The 23892-nt window shown below is 46.2% G+C and overlaps 1 protein-coding gene across 5 annotated transcripts; it reads right to left on the bottom strand.

Annotated features, from left to right (window-relative positions):
• Positions 1-14202: 14202 nt before the first annotated feature.
• On the bottom strand, positions 14203-23691 carry CHTOP (chromatin target of PRMT1). Of its 5 annotated transcripts, XM_059932032.1 has the most exons (7): positions 23399-23689; positions 22332-22413; positions 20837-20990; positions 20131-20214; positions 18094-18280; positions 17132-17269; positions 14203-15434 (listed from the first exon to the last, which is right to left on the bottom strand). In XM_059932032.1, the coding sequence occupies exons 2-7, from the start codon at positions 22394-22396 to the stop codon at positions 15229-15231; spliced, it is 834 nt and encodes a 277-aa protein (XP_059788015.1). In that variant the 5' UTR covers positions 22397-22413; positions 23399-23689; the 3' UTR covers positions 14203-15228. The 5 variants fall into 5 exon arrangements, with proteins under 5 accessions (XP_059788015.1, XP_059788039.1, XP_059788025.1 ...); XM_059932056.1 differs by lacking the exon at positions 17132-17269 and having other exon boundaries at positions 23399-23691; XM_059932042.1 differs by lacking the exon at positions 20131-20214 and having other exon boundaries at positions 23399-23688.
• Between the last annotated feature and the right edge of the window lie 201 nt (positions 23692-23892).

Here is a 23892-nt window from a genome sequence, read left to right as displayed (position 1 = left end):
TTTTTCTTCTTCTGACGCCAACCATGTAACTCCTTAGAGGATAACATTCCTTTCTTAATCCTGTAAGGCGTCAGGATGACCCACCACTCACCTTGTACTTGCAGATATCTTTGGTAAACTTTATGTACAATACCAATATATCATTGCCCTTAATGACAGCGATTGCTTGCAGAACAGACTAGGTCAGATGACCTGGGGAGATACCTAATGGAATTTCTTAGCTTAAATGTTTACTTATTACCTCATTAATGTTACTAACTATGTTACTTGTATTCTGCCTATTTTACAAGATTATTGTTTCTTGCATTACCAAATGTGTGACTGAGCCTCCAATAAAAATAATGATGACTAGACAACTTGAAACTATTGACCAAATATATAGTTCTATAAGATCAATGATTGTAATAGCGTAACTCTAGATATAGGAAGAAACAACAAGAGCGAATCATTATCCAGACCGTAACAGACAAGTAAGACAGACAGTCCAGAGGCTTTTGGTTACTGTTAACAGGGCCTAGTCCAGTAATAACACATTGGCCTATCAATGAAATCCTTGCCTTACCTGGGAATGAGCATTCCTAGCACCAGGAAACAAGCTGGCCATGAAATGCCTCCCAAACCTTGGTTGAAATAAAGACTGAAAGGTAGAGGATTGTAAAATAAAGAATGTTGCCCACTAGCCAGTTCTATAAGAATCAAGTCATTAGCCACTGTGGTCAATGACCTACAGTACACCCTGAAAGGAATTTAGGATCAGGATGAGGCACTTCATGCTCTGGGAAAACTGGCAGAACTGGCCCTCAGTTATGTGTTTTCAGGAGAAAATTTTATGATCTCTGTTTCTTGCATCTTCCTATTCTTAGAAAAGCACTAAACCATTAACTAAGCTCTCTATTTCTGGAGAATAGCAGTCACCGTCTACCAAGATGTGAGCTTGATTGCACATACCCCTTCGTCAAAATCACGTTAAGTCCTAGCCTCCCACCTTAGCTCTTTGGAACAGCCCTCAAAGTTTCTGAAAGACTGTCTTCAGCTTATAATGCTCAGGTTGGAGACTTCCCTGGTGGTCCAGTGGTTAAGACTCCACGGTCCCAATGCAGGGGGCCTGGGTTCAATCCCTGGTCAGGTAACTAGATGCCACATACTGCAACTAAAAGCCTGCGTGCTGCAGCGAAGACCCAGTGCAGCCAAATAAGTAAATGTTAAAAAAATATATATATATACATATCCTCAGGTTGGTTTGAATAAAATTTTCCATTTTATTTCTTTTTCCATTTCCATTTCTTAGATTGACTATTGATTAATTTTTTTCATTGACAGTTTCGTCCTCAGGAATAAAGGTGTTTAAATCACTGTGGGAGAGTGGTGGTCAGCAGCTGCAAACCTGAGACCCCAACTGTGGCAACTTTTAAAGCCTTGTACAGTTTTTGTTGTTTACTGTGTTTGTTTCCCTCTATCTTTCCCTCTAGTGATTAGAGGTAAAACTCTCAGGAGAGGCTGGGGGCTTATTTGGGGAGTAAGTGGCAAGGAAGCGGGGTAGCTAGGGCAACGGCAGCCTGCTTCATAATCAGGCTTTCAGAAGAGGAAGCCCGGGACAAAGCGGTGTGAATGTTGAAGAGGAAAGGAAAAAGGGCCAAGTCCTTGAGGCCTGTGCCAGGGACAGAGAACAGGGGCTGGCCTTGGCTGGAAAAGAGGTTTATGATCTGTGTCTAGACAGGAAGCCCCCAAGTTAGGCCACAGCCCTTTCAGGTAACTGTTCGAAGTAGGGTTGCCAGATTTAGAAAACAGAGCAAACAAAAAAATCTGGGACACTAGGTAAATTTGAATTTCAGATAAACAACAAATAATTTTTTAGTATAAGTATATTATCTGGTAATCCTACTTCAAAGGCTGATTCTCTGAAGAAAATCACTCTGTGTTTTGTTTTTATGCTTTCCTTTTCATTCCTTATCACATTGACTTAGCTTTTTTTTTGAGTTAGCTCTTATATCTCAAGAGGGCATTGTATCAGCCTCCTGACTGATCTTCTTGCCTCTAGTCTCTGTACCCTCCAGGTCAGCTTGCATGCTAACGTATCAGTCAGATTACATAATAACCCTGCTCAGAGAAAATAAGTGCTGAAAGGGACTCTAGAATCCATCTTTTCTTGATTCCTTGGACACCTCGGTGAGGGAGACTGGGCAAGGCTCTTCCAGAAACCCTGAAGTTGGATAACAGGTTGAAAGCCAGTGCTGGTTCAATTATTCATTCTCTGAACACTTATCAAATTCCAGGCATCATGGCACAAGGTAGTCAGTGCAAACTCCCCCTCCTCCCTGCTTGTGCCAGTATCACATAGCAGTAGTCCTCTGGTCCTTAGCTTTTCCACAGAGGCTGAAGGAGCTGTAAGTCATAAAAACTCCCCCTCTCTTCTGTCTCTGAGCTCCCCAACCCCTGTTTTTTTTTGGCTGCCCTGGGTCTTCATTGCGGGCTTCTCTCTAGTTTCAGTGCAAGGGTTTCTCTAGTTGTGGCACACGGGCTCAGTAGTTGTGGCGCACAGGCTTCTCTCTAGTTGCAGTGCGCGGGCTTAGTTGCCCCGCTGCATGTGGGATCTTTTAGTTCCCTGACCAGGAATCAAACCCGTATCCCCTGCATCGGAAGGCGGATTCTTAACCACTGGACCACCAGGGAAGTCTACCCCCCCCCCTTTTTTTTTGACTGGCAGATATTTTATTCCAGTAGTTTGAATACAGACTGTAGCTACAGAGATATATTCACATACTTGCAATGAAAAGAAACCTTGACTCTGAGAGTCTTAAAAACTTTGAACCATCTGTGTAACACTGGCAAAAGTGCCTTCAAATCTGCGCAGGTTTTTATCTTGGGAGAAAAACCAAACAAGAAGATTTTCTTGCTCCACTGCAATTACCGTCCAAACTTTTAAGGAATCGCTTTTACAGTAGGCCCTCCGTATCCACGGGTTCCACATCTGCTGATTCAACCGACTCTAAGTGCTTAGGTTGACTTGCCCCCTCCTTGCTGGCTACCTGAAGGTGGGTCTGGGAGTATGTCCACGAGAAACCTCTGCATTGTGCTGTGCTGAGCGCTGCACTGGCTCAGGCAACACAGCTGTTGTCAAACCCAAGTTTGTGTGCCTGATGCACAGTGAGGCCAAGCAAACTGAAACATCATTGTTTGGAGCGGCGAGAGGTTTATTGCAAGGGCCATGCAAGGAGAACAGGGTGGCTCATGCTCAAAAGACCCGAACTCCCCGAAGGGTCTCAGGGAAAAGTTTTTAAGGGAAAGGTGAGGGAGGGGAGTCACAGGGTATGTGATCAGAATGTGCACAACTCTCTGATTGGTTGGTGGTGAGGTAATAGGGTGGTGTCACAGGGGTTAACATTATCAATCCTCAGGCTCCAGCTGGTCTGGGGACTGCACGCTCATGGTCATCAAGTATTTAACTTCTTCTATTTGGTGGGGGTTTTAGCATCTGTAAAACAGCTCAGGAAATGTGCATCAGATACTTTTATCTAGGTACTTCAGGGGGGAACTAAAGATTCTGTGACCAACATATGGCTGATTTACTGTATAAATTCTTACCAGTTCTCCTGGCCCAACTGCTATTTTTGTCCCTACATGTTCACATCCTTTCACTCATTAATTCTTTTTTTTTTTTTAATGTTTAAATTTGTACTGTTTATTTATTTATTTATCTTGGCCTTGCCACGCGGCTTGTGGGATCTTAATTCCCCTACCAGGAATTGAACCCGTGCCTTCGGCAGTGAGAGCAGAGTCCTAACCACTGGACAGCCAGGGAATTCCCTCACTCATTAATTCTTGAGCTAGGATTTTGTGACCCAGGGGAGGCCTGGGAGACTACAACTTTCATAAAGAAGAGGCAGGGGCTTCCCTGGTAGCGCAGTGGTTGAGAGTCTGCCTGCTAATGCAGGGGACACGGGTTCGAGCCCTGATCTGGGAAGATCCCACATGCCGCGGAGCAGCTGGGCCTGTGAGCCACAATTACTGAGCCTGCGTGTCTGGAGCCTGTTCTCCGCAACAAGAGAGGCCGCGATAGTGAGAGGCCCGCGCACCGCGATGAAGAGAGGCCCCCGCTTGCCGCAACTAGAGAAAGCCCTCGCACAGAAACGAAGACCCAACACAGTCATAAATAAATAAATAAACAAATAAAATTAAAAAAAAAAAAAAAAAAAGAATCTGCCTGCGAAGGCAGGGGACGCGGGTTCGAACCCTGGTCCGGGAAGATCCCACATGAGCCTGTGCACCACAACTACTGAGCCTGTGCTCTAGAGCCCACAAGCCACAACTACTGAGCCTGCGTGCCACAACCACTGAAGTCCACGTGTCTAGTGCACGCGTTCTGCAACAAGAGAAGCCACCACAATGAGAAGCCCGCGCACCGCAACGAAGAGTAGCCCCCGCTCGCCGCAACTAGAGGAAGCCGGCATACAGCATGAAGACCCAACCCAGCCAAAAATAAAATAGATTAAAAAAAAAAAGACTTAAAAAAAAAAAAAAAAGGAGAAGAGGCAGGCAGAGGACGTGGGGGAGGGGTCTGTTGCGGGAAGGCGCACATCCGTTGCACAGCCACACTGTGCCCTCTCCCTGGCAGGCTAGCAGCACCCCGACATCCCACGTGGATCCCGAGTGTGGCAGGAGGGTGCTCAGGGTTGTCAGAGGGTCCTTCCTGTTTGGAGTGGGGCACAGAATGGTGTCTGGTGACAGCTTTAACTATGGGGGGACCCGAGAGTCAGACTTCTTCGGGCCTCTGTCAGGTCCAGGTAAGGGATGGGTATTGCCTGGTCTACCCTGATTTCTGGGAGGTGAGAACTTTGTCTGGGGAGCCCTACAATGCTTCAACGGCAGAGCTGAAGGGGCGGCAGTAGGGGTGGGAGTGGGGAAGGGGTAGGCAGCCAGGAGGCCCGAGATTCCCGCTGTATTTTTTGGTTAATATTTATTTAATTTATTTGGTTGCACTGGGTCTTAGTTTCGGCAGGTGTGCTCCTTCGTTGTGGCTCACGGGCTCCTTAGTTGTGGCATGCAAACTCTTAGTTGCGGCATGCATGTGGGATCTAGTTCCCTAACCAGGGATTGAACCCGTGTCCCCTGCATTGGGAGTGCAGAGTCTTAACCACTGCACCACCAGGGAGGCCCCCTGCTGTTTTATTAACTGGTGCTTGGGATCCACCACCTCCACATCCTCCATCCTTAGACCAGGATCAGGTCAGACCCCAGGACTCCTGCTTATCCCAAAGGGGTCGGAGGGTGGAGGCTGAGGAGGACTGTTCCCCTCTTTTATCTTTCTTGTCTAGCTTTCCGTCATCTCCTCTCTCTTCTCCATTTGCTGACCTGGTGTCCCCTCTGAAATGAAATTCCCTTAGAGGATGTGCTTTCACACACAAAATCCAAAGGGTAAATCTTCAGAACATTTTGGGGGAACTCATTTCACCCAACATTTCCAGATAAGCTTTTTCACTGTGTGTGTCTCTTATCCCCATGTCTTTCGGTTTCTTTGACCCAATGCCAACGTGTGTGTGGGTTTCCCCACACTTTCAACAAGCAATTCTCAGACACCAGCAGGGTGTCCGAGAATTTAACTCAATTCTGACACTACCCGAGATTGCGTCAGATTCCAGTGTCGACTGAAAAAAAAAAAAGCACAACCTAAAAGTTGAGAATTATGTTTTATTTGGGGCATTACTGAGGACTTAAGCCCGAGGTACAGCTTCCTCAGATAGCTCTGAGGGACTGTTCTGAAGAGGTAAGGGAGGAACCAGGCTATATAGGAGTTTCTGCAAAAACAAACAAACAAACAAACAAAAAACCCCTACTTAGTGGAACATCAAAAGATGTTAATTAAAGAAACAGACATCTCACGTTAATGAATTTAGCGCTTTTCTATGTATGGGAAGATGAAGGAGTCTGGGCTTATTGAAATTATTCCTTTGATATACCCCTTAACTATCAAAGGATAGGGCCAGTATCCTGTTTTTCTCCATCCTGAATCCCCTCAGGGTGCACCCTCGCACAGCTGCAGTGGCTGAGGGCTTGATGGCCTCAACATCCTTTGTTTACTGAAAAGGCAGGACATTCTTTGTCCACAGCAGGTTAAAGATCGTCCTATGACTGCCACCAGTGCCCCTCCACCCCCCCAACTCTTTCCACTTCAGACACCAGTCTCTATCACTAGCCCAGGTTGTTACATGTACTTTTGACAGACTGGATATAAGTCAGAGGTTCCCACGACCCCCTCCTAGTGTTACTGAACTCAGGTTCGGCCGCTTGCCGCTCCAAAGCCAATACCGGAGAGACAGGTGCTGGTAGGAATGGAAAGCTTGCTTTATTCAGGAGGCCGGCAACCTGGGGAGATGGTGGACTCATGTCCAAAGATTAACTCAGAGGATTCTGCTTTGACCATGAAGCTTTTAAAGGGAGAATCATCTGGGGAGGGGTCCAGAGTCTTTGTTGTCTTCTGCTGTGTGCAGACTCTCTTCTGATTGGTTGGTGGTGAGGTGATAGCGTGGTGCTCCAGGAGTCTTGTGCTCAGCCTCAAGTCACCATCCTCCACCTGGGTGGGGGCCTTGTTCCAGCAGAAGAACTCAAAGGTATTTTGTTATGTATATCCCTTGAGGAGGAACCAGAACCCTGCCCTATGGCTGCACTATTGTTTTTTGACTGCTTCTTCTTCATTTCTGCATTCCCGCCCTTCCTTGATAAGCAACTGTTTGAATCTACATTTTGGAACTCAGGGAAGGTCAAGGAGGCTCTGTAAGCTCTCAGTCCTTTTGTTAGGGGAACGACTGACTGAAACCACCCGCCCTGGCCAGGCACCGTAGTAACCACTTGCATGAATTATCTTAAACAGGAGGTCCTGGTAAGGAATGCGGAACTAACAAGCTACCCACCAACCGGAAGAATTCAGGAAAGGTCAAAAGGAGAGAGGAGACTCCAGTTCATATGTCCTACCAACCTCTCAGAATCCTCCTCGCTGGAATCCATCTTGGCTGAGAGATACGCGCCCTCACCAGGAAGGACCCTGAGTCAGAATGATTGGCCGGAGACAACCCGGAAACTAACCCCATTACCATAAAACCTGAGACTGCGAGCCACGTGGCAGAGCAGTTCTCCTGGTTTCCCTTACCCTGCTGCTCTCTGCCCAGGCACCCTTTCCCAATAAAGTCACTTGCTTTGTCAGCACCTGTGTCTCCTTGGACAATTCATTTCTCAGTGTAAGACAAGAGCCCACTCTCGGGCCCTGAAAGGGGTCCCCCTTCCTGCAACACTTTTGGGTTTTTGTGAGGTCTTCATTACATAGGCATGAATCATTGGCCATCGATTGAACTCAACCTCCAGCCCCTCTCCCCTCCATGGAGATTGGGTGGGATTGAAAATTCCATCCCTCTAACCACAAGGTTGGTTCTGGCAATCAGCCCCCATCCTTTGGTGAGGTCCAAACCACCTCATTAACATAACTCTATCTCCAGCCCCTCTGCCCTCCCCAGAGGTCTGGGGGTGGGACTGGAATTTCCAACCCTCTAATCACTTGATTGATTCCCTTGGCAACTATCCCCCTCCCCACTTAGGTTACGTGGAGCTTTTCAAAAGTCACCTTATTAACATAACAAAAGACACCTTTATTGCTCTTATCACAGGAAATTCTAAGGGTTTTAGGAATTCTGTGCCAGGAACTGGGGCTGACGACCAAATATATATTTCTTTTTTTTTTTTTTAATTTTTATTTATTTATTTTTGGCTATGCTGGGTCTTTGTTGCTGCACGTGGGCTTTCTCTAGTTGCAGCGAGCGGGGGCTACTCTTTGTTGTGGTGTGCGGGTGGTGGCTTCTCTTGTTGTGGAGCACGGGCTCTAGGCACGTGGACTTCAGTAGTTGTGGCTTGCGGGCTCTAGAGCGCAGGCTCAGTAGTTGTGGCGCACGGGCTTAGTTGCTCTGCGGCATGTGGGGTCTTCCCAGAGCAGGGATCGAACCTGTGTCCCCTGCAATGGCAGGCTGATTCTTATCCACTGCGCCACCAGGGAAGCCCCAAATATATATTTCTTATACCTCATAATATCACACCAAAGATGTGTTTAAATCTTAAATTGATAATCACCTTACACTAAAGGGTAAAGAAATTAAATAAGTCAAGCCTAAATGGAGAATTAAGAGAATCCTTTAAAGAGGGCTCATGGAGCCATAGCTGCCCCAGGTCTACTGGCCTGCCTGCCCTACACAGTAAGAGGCCCTTGTCTGGGGATTAGTGGTGGTAGACTGCAGTCACCTTCACCTCAGTCTCCACCCTCGGGGGTCATCCTGCCTGGCCAAGTCACTAGAATGGGTGTGGTAAGGTCAGAGAGCGCACCCAGGCAGGAGAATAGGGCAGCCAGAGGTCACCTGCAACACCTCTCCCACTTGCACTACTGAAACAGATCGGTGGTGTTTCCGGGGGCTCTGAAGAGCTCTGGTCCTTTATGTCTCAATGCAGAAAGAATTCAGTGAGAGGCAAAGTGATAAGAAGTGATTTATTAGAATAGGATGCTTGTGAGGCTAACAAGCAGGCAGGCGAGCGTTGTGCTGCCCCAAGTACTTAGTGGGTTACATTTTTCTAATCAAAGGAAGAGAGGGGAGGGGGAGAAGACCTTCTTTGTCTTTCTTGAGTAGGTGTCACGCTTCCATCATCAGCTCCTCCTCCAGTTTGGGCAGGGGAGTTTTGTCCCTACATGGCCAGGCCAGGACTGTCATGGCACTCTGGAAAAATTATTTCAGGTCTCAGTACAATGAGTGTCTTTCACCTTTCCATAATGATTGTTTTTTTTGTGTGCAAAGAGCATGTCCTAGGGGCCAAAGAACATGTCTTGTGGGTCATTAACTTACCGAGCTCACTGGGAAGGATGTGGTCTCATGTCACCATTGTTTAATTGTTTTGGGGCATGTCTCATTCTTCTGTTGTATGCTTTTGTTGCTAATCAAGTTAGCTTGGTTTTGTTGTTAAGCGAGCCAATCTGGCTTTGATGCTAAACGACTTGCTCTGCTTTATGAGTCAAGCAAGCCCACATTGTTGCAGGATTTTCCCATTAATTTCTTGAGTGATCATTAATCTTACTGTGGTCTCCCAAAGCCCCCCTGAAGTTTTCTCTCTATCTACAATCCCCTAATGGGGTTTCTGAGCTAACTGTTTGATTATCCTACTCTAACCCTAACACTACCAGCTAAAAGTTGGAGACAGAACATAAGCAGTCTGGAGATGTGATTTCCTGATAAGAGGCTGGAGGTGGTGCCTGGGGAAGGTTCAGGGTCAGAAACGAGATGATATGCCTGTGGACTTAAAAAATTATTCACAACCTAAAAGTTGAGAGTTATGTTTTATTCAGCGGGAATTTTTAGGACTTCAAGCCCGGGAGGCAGCATCTCAAGTAACCCTGAGAGAACTGCTCAGAGGAGGCGAAGGGGGGAGCCAAGTTCTACAGATATTTTGCAACAAAGGGCAGGTAGCCGGGAACATCAAAAGATTATGGTTAAAGAAAACCAGATAGGGCTTCCCTGGTGGCGCAGTGGCTGAGAGTCTGCCTGCCAATGCAGGGAACACGGGATCGAGCCCTGGTCTGGGAAGATCACACATGCCGTGGAGCAACTGGGCCCGTGAGCCACAACTACTGAGCCTGCGCATCTGGAGCCTGTGCTCCGCAACGAGAGGCCGCAACAGTGAGAGGCCCGCGCACCGCGATGAAGAGTGGCCCCCGCTAGCCGCAACTAGAGAAAGCCCTCGCACAGAAACGAAGACCCAACACAGCCAAAAAATAATAATAATAAATAAATAAATAAATTAATTAATTAATTAAAAAAATTAAAAAAAAAAAAGAAAACCAGATATCCCAAGTTAAGGAGTTTAGTGCTTTTCTATGTATGGGAAGATGCAAGAGTTCTGGGCTCACTGAAATCATTCCTTTGATATGCACCTCAGCTACCTGGGGCCAGTATTCTGTATTTTCACATCCTGAGTTTCCTCTGTGCTCACCATAGGGAGTGGCTGCAGGTTGATGGCTGCTAGACGGCAGGTATTCTTTCCTTCCTGAGTTCCCTCAAGGCTCACCAGCTCACACTGGAGGGCTGCAAGCTGATGACTGTGACATCCTTTGTTTACTGATATGGCAGGAAATATTCCATTCCTCATGCCTCCACTGTTGACAACTGTGTCTATATGTGTGTTTGTGGGGAGGGAGAGAGCAGGAGGTGAGTCCTTAAAGGTGCCCGGAACCCAGGGAACTGGAGGCTTGGGCACCCTTGCCCTTCTCACATTGAAACCAAGTGGGGCCCTGTGGGGCTCCCAGCCATGGAGGCCCTTTCGTCCCCCATTTCTTGTAGGCAAGACTTCAGCCTCCATGACCTTCCCTGAGTTCCAGATTCGAACAGTTGCTAATCAAGGGAGGGGCCGCCAAGAAACCACCTGAGGCAAGATTAAAGGGACCAGAGAAGCTCATCAAGATTAGGCGACCGACCACCTGAGAGGAGATTAAGGGAGTGCCAGTCCTGCTCACACCCTAATCTTGGCAGAGACCCCCCCCCCCCTCTGAACCATATAAGACCCTCATCAAATCCTCCCGGGTTGGGACACATAGTTTTGTGAGGCAGAAGTCCAGTGTGTCCCCTTTGCCTGGCAAAGTAGTAAAGCTGTCTTTTTTATTTCACCCAAAACTCTGTCTCCGAGATTGGATTTGGCACCGGTGTACAGAGAGGCTGAGCTTTTGGTAACAACATTGCCTGGAGAATCAGCGTGAGAGGTAGTGGGAGGGCTGGGGTTGCAGTGGGATGGACAGGACAGCCCACGGGAAGAGGAGAGGGGACACAGAGGCCAGGCCAGGCCAGGTCTCCTCCCAGGTCCCAGCCTCTCTGGGCCCCTTGCCTCCCTTCTAGGAGCCACCCCCTAGGCCTGTCCCATTTACAGTGCTGGTCTGGGTGCTGTTCACTGCTGGTGGGTGGGTATTAGCTGAAACTACCTGACAAGGCCGCAAGGGGCCTGGAGGAGGGGAGGAAAGTGCTGCCACTTGGACTTATGGGGGCTGGAGGCCTGTCCTCTGCCAGCCCCTCTTGCCTGGAAGCTTAGCTCTTTCCAGGGTATGAGGCCATAGTGAGTGGGTAGCTGTGGTGGAGGCTGGGTTGGGTGGCAGATCAGGCATCATGGGGTCACCACACGGGGAGACTAAGGAGACAGACAAGAGCAGGCCAGGGAGAGGCATATGCCATGTGCTTTCTCCACTGTGGTTGCTCAGGCCACCCCTGACTCCTGTCTCTTGTGCTGACGGGCATCCCAGACGTCAGCTAGCTAGGAAACTGCTGAGGGTGTGGCCTGCCCAGGTTCAGGCCAGCTCTGTTTTGTTTTAGCCTAACCTAATAGTTTCCCAGTCTCCATGGTCCTCCCTCTAGCCTGTTTTCACTTCCTACCACCATTCTGTATAAATCATCCCATGGCACTCTCCTACTTAAAGTCCTCAATGACTCCCCACTACCCAGAGCATAAAGGCCAAGGTCTTTAGCAGACAGTTAGGTTCCAGGCTACCCAATCTGATCAGTTGTGTCTCCCACCCTACTTTGAAGGACCACTGAACACACTTTCCCTGCACCTTTGTATTTGTTCCCTCTCCTTCGAATATTCTTCCCCCCTTCTCTGTTAAACTTTCCCTTGACTTTCATATTCTGGCTCATCAATCTCTTCTCTGTACTCCCAATGCCTTTCTAACAAACAATGCCTTGTTTGTGTCTGTTTGGCAAGCCCTTGGCAGATGGTGGCTGAATGAGTGAAAGGCTGACCCAGGAGCCAGGCTGACTCTCTTTGTCCCACTCTGCTCTTCCCGGGACACTCACGAAGGATCGAGGATGGCAGAAGTGGGCGCAGGCCTCAAGGAGACTCTGGGAACTGCGGTGAGCAGTGAGTGGAGCTGGAGGGTCCATGACTGGTAGGGAAGTTCCTTTGCCCACTGTTGGGGAGGAATTCTTCAACTGGTAGGAGGGATATAGAGGAGGCAGAAAGGGAAGGGGCCTTAAGCTCCAGTGGTTGCCTCACTGCCCATCTTCACTGGGACCCACAAAGTAACCCCCCCCACCCCGCTCCTCCCCAGGATGCCTCAGGGTCCCCTGACCACTAGATCTGTTTGACATTTTCGTAGTTAGTAAAGATCACACAGGTGCTAGAAACAGCAGCCCCAACCTGGTCTTAGTTCACTACCCTGCAAGTTGGGCCAGTGCAAGAGATGGGCGTAGAGGACACGGGGCAGGTCTTTTTGGACAGACACCTGTGGGCACTAGGAGCACTGAGTCAGCAGGACGAGGTGGGACTGGAAGCACCCCGGGCAGGGCAATCCTGAGCTGGAAGAGGTTGACCCAGGAGAGTGAGCAGCTAAGGCACACCTGGCACCTCGGGAAGTTCCCGTTTCCTGAAGGACCCAGTATCCTGGCCCCAGCTTCTCTTCCTTAGTCTAGGGGCCGAGGCATCCAGGAGCTCTGTTCTGAAATGGACCTCTCCCTCACAAGGGAATTACATCAGCGGATGGACTGGCGGTGGTGGGAGGCCTCAGACACTTGCTGCCACCCAGTACACCCCTCACCTCTCATTTCCTGACTCCCTCAACACTTTGCTTTTAGCCTGGAACCTTGCCAAAAGTATACGGGGTGATCTCTGGTGTGGGCTCCATGGAACTGGAATTGGGCACTGTGAGACCCAGACTCATACTGCTGGCCCCTCCCCATCTCTCCCTCAGCTAGTTACCCCATCCCTTGAATAAGCTTCAAAACCGGTGCCTCGGGCTTCCCTGGTGGCGCAGTGGTTGAGAATCTGCCTGCCAATGCAGGGGACGCGGGTTCGAGCCCTGGTCTGGGAAGATCCCACATGCCGCGGAGCAACTAGGCCCGTGAGCCACAGCTACTGAGCCTGCGCGTCTGGAACCTGTGCTCTGCAACAAGAGAGGCCGCGACAGTGAGAGGCCCGCGCATCGCGATGAAGAGTGGCCCCCGCTTGCCGCAACTAGAGAAAGCCCTCGCACAGAAACGAAGACCCAACACAGCCAAACATAAATAATAAATAAATAATAAATAAATTTAAAACAACAACAACAAAAAAAACCCGGTGCCTTTTTCACTCCTTATTCTTACACAGAGGATCTCAGTGGATTATGGAGGGTGGTGCCAAAAGCCACCAGATTAAAAATATCCTGAGGGCACATATCTGTTAGCTACCTTGAAGGAAGGTCAAAGTATTTGGGAAGGACAGGGCTGGGGAAAAAATCCCAGGGATGGGTCATCCCAAGTTGTGTGGTTGCGGGGTAGAAGGACTCACTCACCCTGCAGCTCCCTCCCTTTCTCCCAAAGGTATTCTGGAGGCCCTGCAAGATGACTGACAAAAGGCTACCAGTGGATGCGAAGTTCGCATGGGGTAGCCTGCCCACTGCCAATCAGTACCTCTCCCACGGAAGAACGTTGGTGGCTGACTGGAGTTTGGGATCTAAGGAACTATCCTTTCAATTGGCCTTGCCCACACAAAAATACCTTTTTCACTCTTTCCGATTAAAGGTTATAAATACTTGTCTGGGCTAAAGACCTCCAGTCTCACAGTCCACTTCTATTAAGAATAAGTAGAGTTCAGACACTTCAAAAGTAGGTCTGATTGGTTATGTGAGCGTGGCTCTGTCCTAACCCCGCATGGTCTTTTCAAGCTCTCCCTTCTACAACTAAACTTGCTTCACAATCCAGAGGTTAAGTAGCCCAGGTCATACAAATGGGATTCAAGTTCAGGTTGTCCTGGCCAAAATTTCCTTCCCAGTCTACAATCACACACAACCTCCCAACAGTTTAGGGTACCAGGTAGCTCAATGGCAACTGGTTTGATTAGAGGTGGTTAGCTTCTTCTTTTCCCTTAAACAGCACAGGGGAAAAGGGAAACCAGGGCCAGGGTCCTCGACTGCCCCCGAGACCATTATGTTTGAGCTTCCTATGGACCAAATGTGTTGGTACATTACTCTGTGTGGTTAATCTTACCTCGGGGATTATTCAAAAGAGGGCAAATTGTTCACTTTCTGCCCCAAAGTCACATCCCCCTCCCACCCCAAATTTTAATACAACTATGAAGGACTCTCAACTCTACAAGGGGTGTATCAAAATATTGTTATAGTGGCCATAATATTTCAAAGAGCCCAACAAATAAAGAGAAAGTCCTGACTGGATTTCAGAGAACCATTTCTTGTTATAATGAACCAGAAACAATAGACTCTACTGAAACTGGAACAGTTGACAGAATAGGGCTGAACTTAATTAAAACTTCAACGGGAATAAGGGTCAAACAAAGTCAATGAATGAAGCCCAAGATTGGCCTGGTATAAACATAAGGATAATAGCATTTCAGCATGGATATCTTCTGACCCCTCCCACCAGATATCTGCCATCAATTTCCAGCCCTTTCCCTTCTGAAGCATCTGCCAAACCAAACGGCTTTCCCCACTCTTTTGTAGGTGTAAGCCAATCCAAAAATACCCTCTTTGGGCATGATGCAAAGCCAAGAGGAAAAGTTTATAATTCTCATTCCAGGGTAGAAAGTGCACATACCTGACCTAGTACACTGGTTATGTGGTGTAAATGTACATGGTAGTAACTTTAATCAAATCAGAGCTGCTACCGTGTGTAACTTGTTAGGTGGCCCTGTAGCTATGTCAAAGTTCCTAATTTACTTTACTAAAACATCAGCGTGGCAGAATGCATTTTTGAGCTCCAGATGTTCTAAACACTTTTAAGAGGCTCTTTAAAGATGATGCAGAACAGAACTGTAACTCAGAAACCTAGACATTAAGGAGGGACATTGATGGGCTCTTTCTGGTACTTTTTCATGGGAGATGAACAGAGGAAATGTCAGAATGTCAAAGCATATGACAAGTGAGGGAAGGCAGAGCAGGGAAGAGGGTGTACTAGCCACAAGGCCAACAAAGTCATGTTCAAAGAGAAGTCTGGGCAAAGGAAAAAAACCCCAAACAACAACAAAACAAAACCCAAGTCAGAGGAAAAAAGAGTTTCATACAACACAGTATCAAAAAGTAAAAGGAACACACTAAATGCACAAACTGGTGGCAAGTCAGTCCATAGCCTATTATGATAGGTCCTTCCAGCATCAATCAAGTTTCTTCTCATCTGTTATCTCAAGGTTATTTACAGATGTGTGACTTTAACAAGAATCTCACAGGAGGGTGGGCAGGCTTCAATCATTGGTTTCGGGATCTGTCTGAGCCATGTAGGCATCCAACTCTGCATCCAGGTGTCCTTTCGTTTTTGACATGTATGCATCCAGTTGGTTGTCCAGCTGCTCCTTGGTCAGTACAGGGCGAGCAAGGGCACCTCTCCCTCGTCCACGGCCTCGTCCTCTGCCTCCAAAGCCCCCTCTTCCCCGACCTATCATACCCCGACCTGGCCCAAGGGAAAAAAAAGAAAAACAGTTACAAGTAAGTTTAATTGGTGCTATGGTAAGTAAATGCCCCTTAGAGCAGTGGGGCCTAGCTGAGAAAGGCTGAAGGGCAGGGCAAAAGAGGAGAAATCTGGAAAAACAGGAAACATACTGGGTAGAAAGCAACACATGGAAAGCACACATAATGAATCCCTTATTACATGCTCATCTCTAAATGCTATTTAAAATTTTTTTATTCTATCAACAAAGTAAGGGAATATAGTTAACTGATAATTAAAAATTTCTTTATCTCTCCTAAGACAGAGAAACTAAAATTTGAGACTCGCTACATAAGTTTACAATTAAAATACAAGTACATTAAAGATAATCCCATTTAGTAAGATAGGGAGGAAGTAACAAGGGCACAGAGAAACCGGAGTGTGAAGCTAGACAGTTTTCAAATTAAACTTTACTGGAGATCCTTCTGAAAAATTAGCTCGTCTCCTCAAATTTATCAAACCTAATGAACTGATCCTATGTCAGGAGACTGGGGAGTTATTCTGACATAGGAACAATGAAGGGAATTGGGGAAAAACATTTTGAGTAGTCCCAGCCATTTCTATCTCCCGATTCTATTCACATTTTAACAATTATGGTTATCTGAGAGGTGGTTTCAATTCACTTAACAAAACATACCCATCTTTCTGAAAAGCTACTTCAGACTCCTCCCCGCCCAGTCCCTGTGATGTCTCTCTCAGAAACCAAGTCAAGATAATTTGGAAACATGCTATTTCATCCTGAAACCCAAACTAGCTTGTACTTCACTCAATAAGCCAAGCAACATATAATGCGAGAGAAGAAAACAAGCCCTTGGTTATCAAATTTCTTTTCCCAATAGTTATTATCCCCTGGCAACTTCAAGGTCATAAATTATGGAAGACCCACCACACACTTTAAAAAGACCAAAGCAAATATACCCAGGGGCTACAAGAATATATATTTATTTTTCCTGGACAGGTGTTGCTGGGAGTTTTCCACTAAACTCTAAGCCAGAAAACTCCCATGAGATTTGGCATTAACAGCAACACCATTAAAAACTCTCTTCCAGTCTGGGCCATGAGGTCACAGGACAAATATCACTAAGTCTCAAGGTAAGATTATCAACAAGAGTCAGTTAGTTAACTGACACAATACCATCTTGCTTTTTCTACTTTGATCAAAAAAAGTCATCTCTGGTTTCGCATGGACACAAACTTTATCTTGAATTTACTTGGTTTCAGAGTCAATACCTAGCTCCAAGCCTCACCATCCTCTTAAACTCTGCTTCATTTCTGTACATCTCCCTCCTTTCTCTTCTTAGACTCAAAGTGGGTTTTGAGCTATGGGGTGGGGTGTGTGGTGGTGGGTCAGGGACAGAAAAAGATAAAACGCCAAACTGACCATTCTGTCATTTTTAACAATACAATTTAAATTTTCAAGAGCCTGAAAGAAGTCTGAATATAATCTGGCTCTGTAACACATACCTGACTGTTCTTGGAAAACCCAGGACATACCTCCACATTACCAGCATGTGAATTTAGAAAATAAGCCAGTTTCATAAAACAAACAAGACAAACAAATAAGCCTGCCTATGACTTAAAGCTGTGCAGAAAGGTGGCTCTGAGTTTTGAAGGGAGAGAAATAAGGGGAAGCTAGTCTCTGAAGTTGGTAGCTGACTAACCTCTACCACCGATTCCGCCACGACCCATAGCTCCACGCCCTAGGCCCCCTCTCCCAGGACCTCCACGACCTCGAACACCACCTCTTCTTAAGCCCATTCGGGGAGCTACGGCTCGTCCACCTCGGAGCAGGTTTTGACCTTGGAGAGGAGGCATACAATGTATATGCAGGTAAATCCAAGAGAGACAAAGTAGATTCTAACCAAAGGAAGGCGGTGAGGGTTAAATGAGAGTTAATTCAGTTAATTTTCAGGTTGGGTGGGGCAAGCTGCACACTGAGTGTGAAAAGATTAAGCTGCTCTTTATTCAATCAATTCAACAAGTCTGACCACAAATCCACTTTTGGAAGAAGCTGGGAGTTCAGTCAATTAGTTAAGTAAATACATCTAATGAGTATCTATTGAATAATCACAGGTAGGTGCCTAGCATTATGGCAGATTTAAAAATAAATGATACGGTTCCTGCTCTCAATACAGTTTTGTAGGGGACAAGAACTATATAGAGAACAGTATAACAGTGCCTAAAATGTAACATATAGCTAAGTGCTATTGGTCAACTTGTCCTCTTTTTTCCAGATGTAATAGAGTATTTCACTAGAACCAGGAACAGAGATGATTAGTTAAGATATAGGCCAACAGGCCAAGAAGTTTCTTAGATTTGACTTATTTCTAGAACTTGAATGTGCTTCGATTCAAGCAGCAGCAGGGTGTTTTAAAATGGAATGGAGATGACATGAATTACCTGTTGTAACGCAGGTTCTAGCCTCTCACCATTGCACATTATCAGAAAAGGAATGGTATCGATAAAAAACATGCAGCACTATTAAAAATATGTGATTTCAGAAGTTATTAATTATATTAATACAAATTCAGGCTTAAAGATGTTAAACAAATGTGTCCATAAGCAGCCCAAGAGAAAAGGGAAGGGGGTGTGGCCCGACAATTATCAGGTACAGAGCACTGACCTCGGAGCGACATCCCGCCCCTAAGTAGGGTTCTTGTGGCACGTCCCCCACGAAGTCCTCCTCTGGGCAAGCCTCTCTGGATAATGGGCAGGCCTCGTCCTCCGACTGCTCCCCTGGCCAGGGCCCCTATTGGTCGGCCTAACCGTGCCTGGATGTTACTCTTACCCAGGCGCTGCTTTAAGCTCTTCTGGAAGAAAAGGTGTTAGGGAATTGAGATCAAAAAAGCAATCCAATGGGATTTAGCAACTCAAAGTGCAGAGAAAAAGAAGCAAGTGAGATGTCTGTGTGGCGGGAGATAAACCTGCACGGGGTGTCATAAGGATCCCAAACCAGAAGCAAGCCTTTGCCTCAGAACATGGTAGAAAACAAGCAGAATTCTGATCCAGAGCTTCGAAGAAGCTTAAGTATGGTCCCATGAAATTGGCATCACCACAAATTACCTCACTAGTTTGGCTACAGAAGTCATATACCACTACTTGGAACATAAGTTTTAATAAGAACACTGTATTTCAAATCCTGGATTCTGCTGTTTTTGAACCACCAGTTGACAATGACAGGACTGGATTCATACCTGCCCAAGGACTACCACTGTCTTCAAAGGCTTACTCAAACACCATAGGAAGTTCATCACACTCTGGGCAAAGTTTAAATTACAATTTCATTTGAATTCTTGTGACTTAAGAACAAGTTTGATTTCTCAGTCAAAGAGGCCAGTGTGTTCCATTTTTCCTCTGAGTATCTATCTCCAGACGGTCCACTTTTTACCTTAAGATGTAAATAAACACAAAAAAGTCAAATCTCCTTTCCTTACATATCTTAAATAGCCGTAATTCCATGTCTACCTTTGCAAACAGCTCCATTAATTCAGTATAATGACTTTTAATTCACAATAAACACATAACTCAAATGTATCTCCATAGAAAGCTAGCCAAACCTGCATTAGAATTAAGACAGTTTAGCTATAGTCATAAAACTCAGGGCCACATTTGAGAACAAGGACATACCATAGATAGAAATTTTTCAATAATCTGTCCCTCAAAGAGAAACTACAAAGACCACATCTCAGACAATTAAAATTCCTTCAGAGGAAAGGGTGACCGTGTAGCCTTGAACACCACCAAAGCCCTAGCAAACCTGTTCTCCTATAACGCCGTAAGTCAGTATGAACGAAAATAAATTATGCGTCCTCAGGCTTCACCCACAAATGACTACAAATGATTTTCTCTGCAACCATATGCTGCGAGTTATTATTATTAGCTTTCTAGCATGAGATCATAAACTGCTTCTAATCAGAGGGGCAGGCTCTGAACAACATGAGGTCAGGACTTCTTTCTACAAGTCTCTTGTGTTTAGTCATCCTTGGTACATTCTCCCAAGATCTGTGCTTGAAGGGGAGAATGCATAGTACTTAGAAGTTCTTCTCCCTTCCCATCCCTTACCTGCCACCAATACTAGTCTCTAACATTGAAAAGAAGCTGAAGGATGTCAACTTTATCATTCAGTTTCCACTCTAGAGCTGTGCTATATGCTAAGGTAACCACTAGCCGCATGTGGCTAATTTAAATTACAAGTAAAAAAATAAATAAATAAAAATAAAAATTTAAGATCCTCAATGGCACTAGCCACATTTTGAGCGCGCAACAGTCAATGTGGGTAATGGCTACTGTATTGGAGAGCACAGATACAGAACATTTCCAACACCGTGGAAAGTTCTATTGGACAGCAGTGCTCTAGAGGCTACTTTCTTCTGCACAGCCTCTGTTCCAAGCTTCTTATTAAAAGGTCCTTTGGAATAATATGTCAGAGACCTGTCTTCAACAATTTTTAATATTTACTCTTAGAAAACAGTGGCGCCTTTTACTGCTTTCCTGAGTCTGGAATGAATGCAGCCACTCCAAGGCTTAAGGCAGCTGAAGCAGAAGGCCTTGTTTATTTTTGGTCAGTGAGCCCAGTGGTTCAGGGTGGGGGTGGAAGGGTGTTATATTTAACTGCTGATTTTATGCACAGCCATGCAGTGCTACCAGTTAAAGTCCTTACAGTTGCATGGCACCGCCCTCCAGACGCCCAGCCACAGCTTGGACATATCCTTCCACAGCCACTGTCCGGACTTGCATATAAAGTCTATGAATAATAAAGAGCAGGTTTTATTTCAGATCTGAATAGGATTATCTCTTACTGGAAATTTGAAAGAGAACCCGCTAACTCTTAAATTAATTACTCAGTGTTCTCGCTCTACTTTACTGACAAAACTTTAGGTGTTGTGGAGATGAGGGTCACCCCACTCTTTCTACTGTTTAGCATTGAAAACCTTTGACTAAGAGGGCTTTCAGACTCCGTGTATTAGGGAAGAAAGAATAAAATCATTTCCCTAATTTGTAAAGCATTTAATGAGAAATAAAGGATTTTTTGAAGATCATCTAAAACAGAAACCAAAATTTCTTTGTGGAAAAAGCCAGTGCATCTATTTTAAGGGCAAAGGATCAGAGAACAAAAGAGATTAATACTCATTGATAACACAGAAACAGGCCACCTTGATGGCAAACTCCCTAAAAGAGAAAGACAACAAAAAGTTACTTATTGGTACCTGCCAAAATGAGAATTCTCTGAACTTCTCTTTCCTCCAGAGAAGTTCAGCTTTTGCCCTGAGCCACCTCGTAATTATCCATGGCGTCCTGACAGCCTCAGTGGACTACCTGACAGGGATCACCAGCTGCTTCTGGAGCATTAAGACCCATTCTCTCACCTGCTTAAGTTTTAATGCTGCCTGGACAGAGGGTCTATTCTCCATCTGCTGGGCCAGTCTTCTGTTTCTGGCACTGGCTAGCTGCTGTTGTTGCTGCATCGAAGCCCGAATATTCACTGGCATCGGCTGTTTGTTCTTCAGCATATTAGTAAAGCTTCAAGGTCGAACAAAATGGATGTTTAAATAAACGCTTTATTACAAAACATTTATTGGCATTTTCATGGCTTGCTAGACCAGGAGCTCCAGATCCCACGAACTTTAAGTAAAGTGGTACACTTAGATCAAGGCTGATGTGGGTTAAAGACTCCTCTGCTTCCACAAACTTGCAAGAATCAGAAACTTAGAAATGCAGCTAAGTGTAGCACATTCAATCAAAAGTGATAACAAGGGCTCAGGTAACGGCTTTTAGAGAGGTAGAAAGTATGAAAAGCACGCAATAAGCAGATATGATGACAAGAGACAGAAGATGTAGTTTCAAAGACACACAAAGCAAGCCAAAACCTTTGGGGACCTGAGGGTGCATTTTAAGGGCAAATATAAGGAAGGACTAGAGCACCTTCAAAGCCCATGGAAATGATACACCCACATAAATTATAGGAGCATATCACATTCTCTCATATATTTGTTCACGTAGTAACATGAATATTGAGAATTAGTGTATCACTAAGGGATAAAGATAAGTACATATGCTTCAGAAAAGGCAAACAAACATAAGTAAATCTTTTAGTGGTGTAACATCAGCTTAATAAAGTCACTGGTCGAAGACACTCAATGAACAAAGCTCTCAGAGACAGAAAGTGCCTTTAAATGCCTTAACTTTTCTTAGTGTCAAATGATTACTTTTTCTGACTCTAAGTGATTATTTCTGAAAAAGTTAAGATTAGTTTAATCATTTAAGAGCTTGTGAAGACACTCTTCTATTATTCCTGTCAAGGTAAGTTTAATGGAATGAAAGAGAAGAACATTCAATTGTAAAAGAATTGAAAGCAAAAACAAACTAAAAGCAGAATGGAAAGAAAGTGAAATGGAGCAAAGCGAGTGCCTCTTACAAGGCCCAAGAATGATATTCAAGGGCCTTTGGACATATTCATAGCTTGCTACCCGCCTCTTACAGGCCAGACACAACACTGCTGGCCTTGGACTGGGCAGCAAGCCTACTGCAGCTAGGGTACCATGCTACCGAGCTGCACCACCCCTGTATCAATGTTTAAAAAAAAAAAAAAAAGTGAAGAAAAGGGAGGGTGTGAGGAGTCTTTTTAAAATACATCCCACCAGATAAATATTTCAGACAGCATAACATAAAAATCTACTGATAAGGGGTTTTGAAACAACCGCCCAATTTGTTTTGTGTACCACATACGATGCAACTAAGAACAGAGGTCTGTAGCCTTCTGTTGGTATTTAGTTTAAAACCGGTTTTTGTGCATTGGACCCCAGGGCCAATTTAAGTAATGTTTTCTTATGAACGAGCTGAAGTTGCTGTTGGCTGCCTCACCGCTCATTTAGAGACATCTTGGTGGTGCTTTTTAGCACAACTTTCGGCGCTGACTGTGCAGCCATCTTCAAATCCCGAGAATCTACAAAGGACAATGGACAGAATGAGCAAATGAGAATGACGACCACCTCATTTCAACAAGTGCCAAAGGCCCCAACCAAAAATGAATGAAAAGGCCTGTATCAATGACTATTGACGATCACACCAAAACTCATTTCAGGTGCTTAAACTTAAAAAGCTAGCTACCTCAAACTAATAAACTCCAAGGCCACAGGACAGAAAATATCTGCCCAAGCCTCCAAAATAGCAGACTTAGACCTAGCCAAAGAAAGTGTTAAGAGTCTGGCTTTTCATCTAGAGCGGTCCTTCTCAACCTTGGCTGCAAGAAGATTTTTTTAAAAAAAACAACAAAACACAGAAGCCTGGGCCCAAACTATTTAAAGCACAATCTCTGATGGTGAGGTCTGGGGATCAGCAACTAGAAGGGGAAAAAAACCCAAAAAGTCTACCTCGAAGGGGGAAAAAAAAAAAAAGTCTACCTCGGTGCTTCTCTTGTGCAGCCACAACTGAGAACCACTGATCTAGAGAGATGACACAAGCATACCAGTTTCAGAATCAAGTAGGAGCCTTAGCAAGGGCCTGCGCAGCTGGGGGAGGGAGGGAGTAGGCAAGGTTTCCCTAAATGGGCATTCACCTGGGAGTTCGCTCCCGGAGAGCGCTCCACAAAATTTAACCCTGAAGCCGCCATTACTTTCCAACGTTCCCTGAAGTCGTGTAGTCCTCCTTTGATCTCCCTTCCCTCTCAAAGCCCTGTGAGAACCGCCAACGTTGCTCAACCCACCAAACAACATTCTTTTTTAACCCTATCAAATCCCCACCTTTTCCATCAATCCCGCGGCGAGTTTCCCGTCCGGGGTCTCCCCCGCCTCCCTCTCAGGGGCTCCGCCCCCTCCGGGGCTTCCATCTCGGACACCCTGTCTGCCTCCACATCCCGCCAGCTCCCGTTCCGCGTCCGCCGGACCCCTCCGTTCCCCAGGACTCTTGCCCTCCTCACCACAGACACGTACCGAAGGAAACGGACGCCAGTGCTCCTCCCGGGGCTGCCACCACGGCTGCGGCAGGCGGGCCGGGGGCCGGCCGAATCTAAGTTGATGGTGGAGGGGCTCGGGTTAACTTGGTGGGCGGTTAGTTAGATGTGTTAAGCGGTAGATTGCTAGGTTAGTTCGTTGCTGTTGGCTGGCTGTCCGGTTGGCCCGTTCGCCTGCTAACCGGCCTGCCCTTTCCTGCCTTTCACCACAGCGGCTGCCGTCAACTCCCGCTCAGTGTCGAAAACAAAATGGCCGCCACACCCAGTACGGAGAGGGACCGGCTAAAATGGCGTCGACGCAGTTACGTTATGCGTCAGATCCGCCGCACCACTAAGGGGCCGAAAAATTTGTGCCACGCCTGCGCGGGATTAGGGCGGAGCCCTAGGGAGAAGGCGGGGCTTTAGCAAAGGCCTGGTCTGTATTAAACGCAGCCCCTCCCCCCGCCCCGCCTAGGAAGGGGCGTGGCCAAGTGG

Source organism: Balaenoptera ricei, chromosome 1 (genome assembly GCF_028023285.1).
Source record: "Balaenoptera ricei isolate mBalRic1 chromosome 1, mBalRic1.hap2, whole genome shotgun sequence".
Lineage (NCBI taxonomy): Eukaryota > Metazoa > Chordata > Mammalia > Artiodactyla > Balaenopteridae > Balaenoptera > Balaenoptera ricei.
Note: the sequence above shows the minus strand (reverse complement) of the source record. Positions and strands in the feature narration are given on the sequence as shown.

Coding starts and splice junctions, on each gene's coding strand:
- CHTOP (XM_059932032.1), bottom strand. CDS start 22,396: ATGGCTGCACAGTCAGCGCCGAAAGTTGTGCTAAAAAGCACCACCAAG. Junction 20,991..22,331: donor AAGATGTCTCTAAATGAGCG/GTGAGGCAGCCA, acceptor TCGACCTTGAAG/CTTTACTAATATGCTGAAGA. Junction 18,281..20,130: donor GAGGGCGGTGCCATGCAACT/GTAAGGACTTTA, acceptor CTTTTCTTCCAG/AAGAGCTTAAAGCAGCGCCT.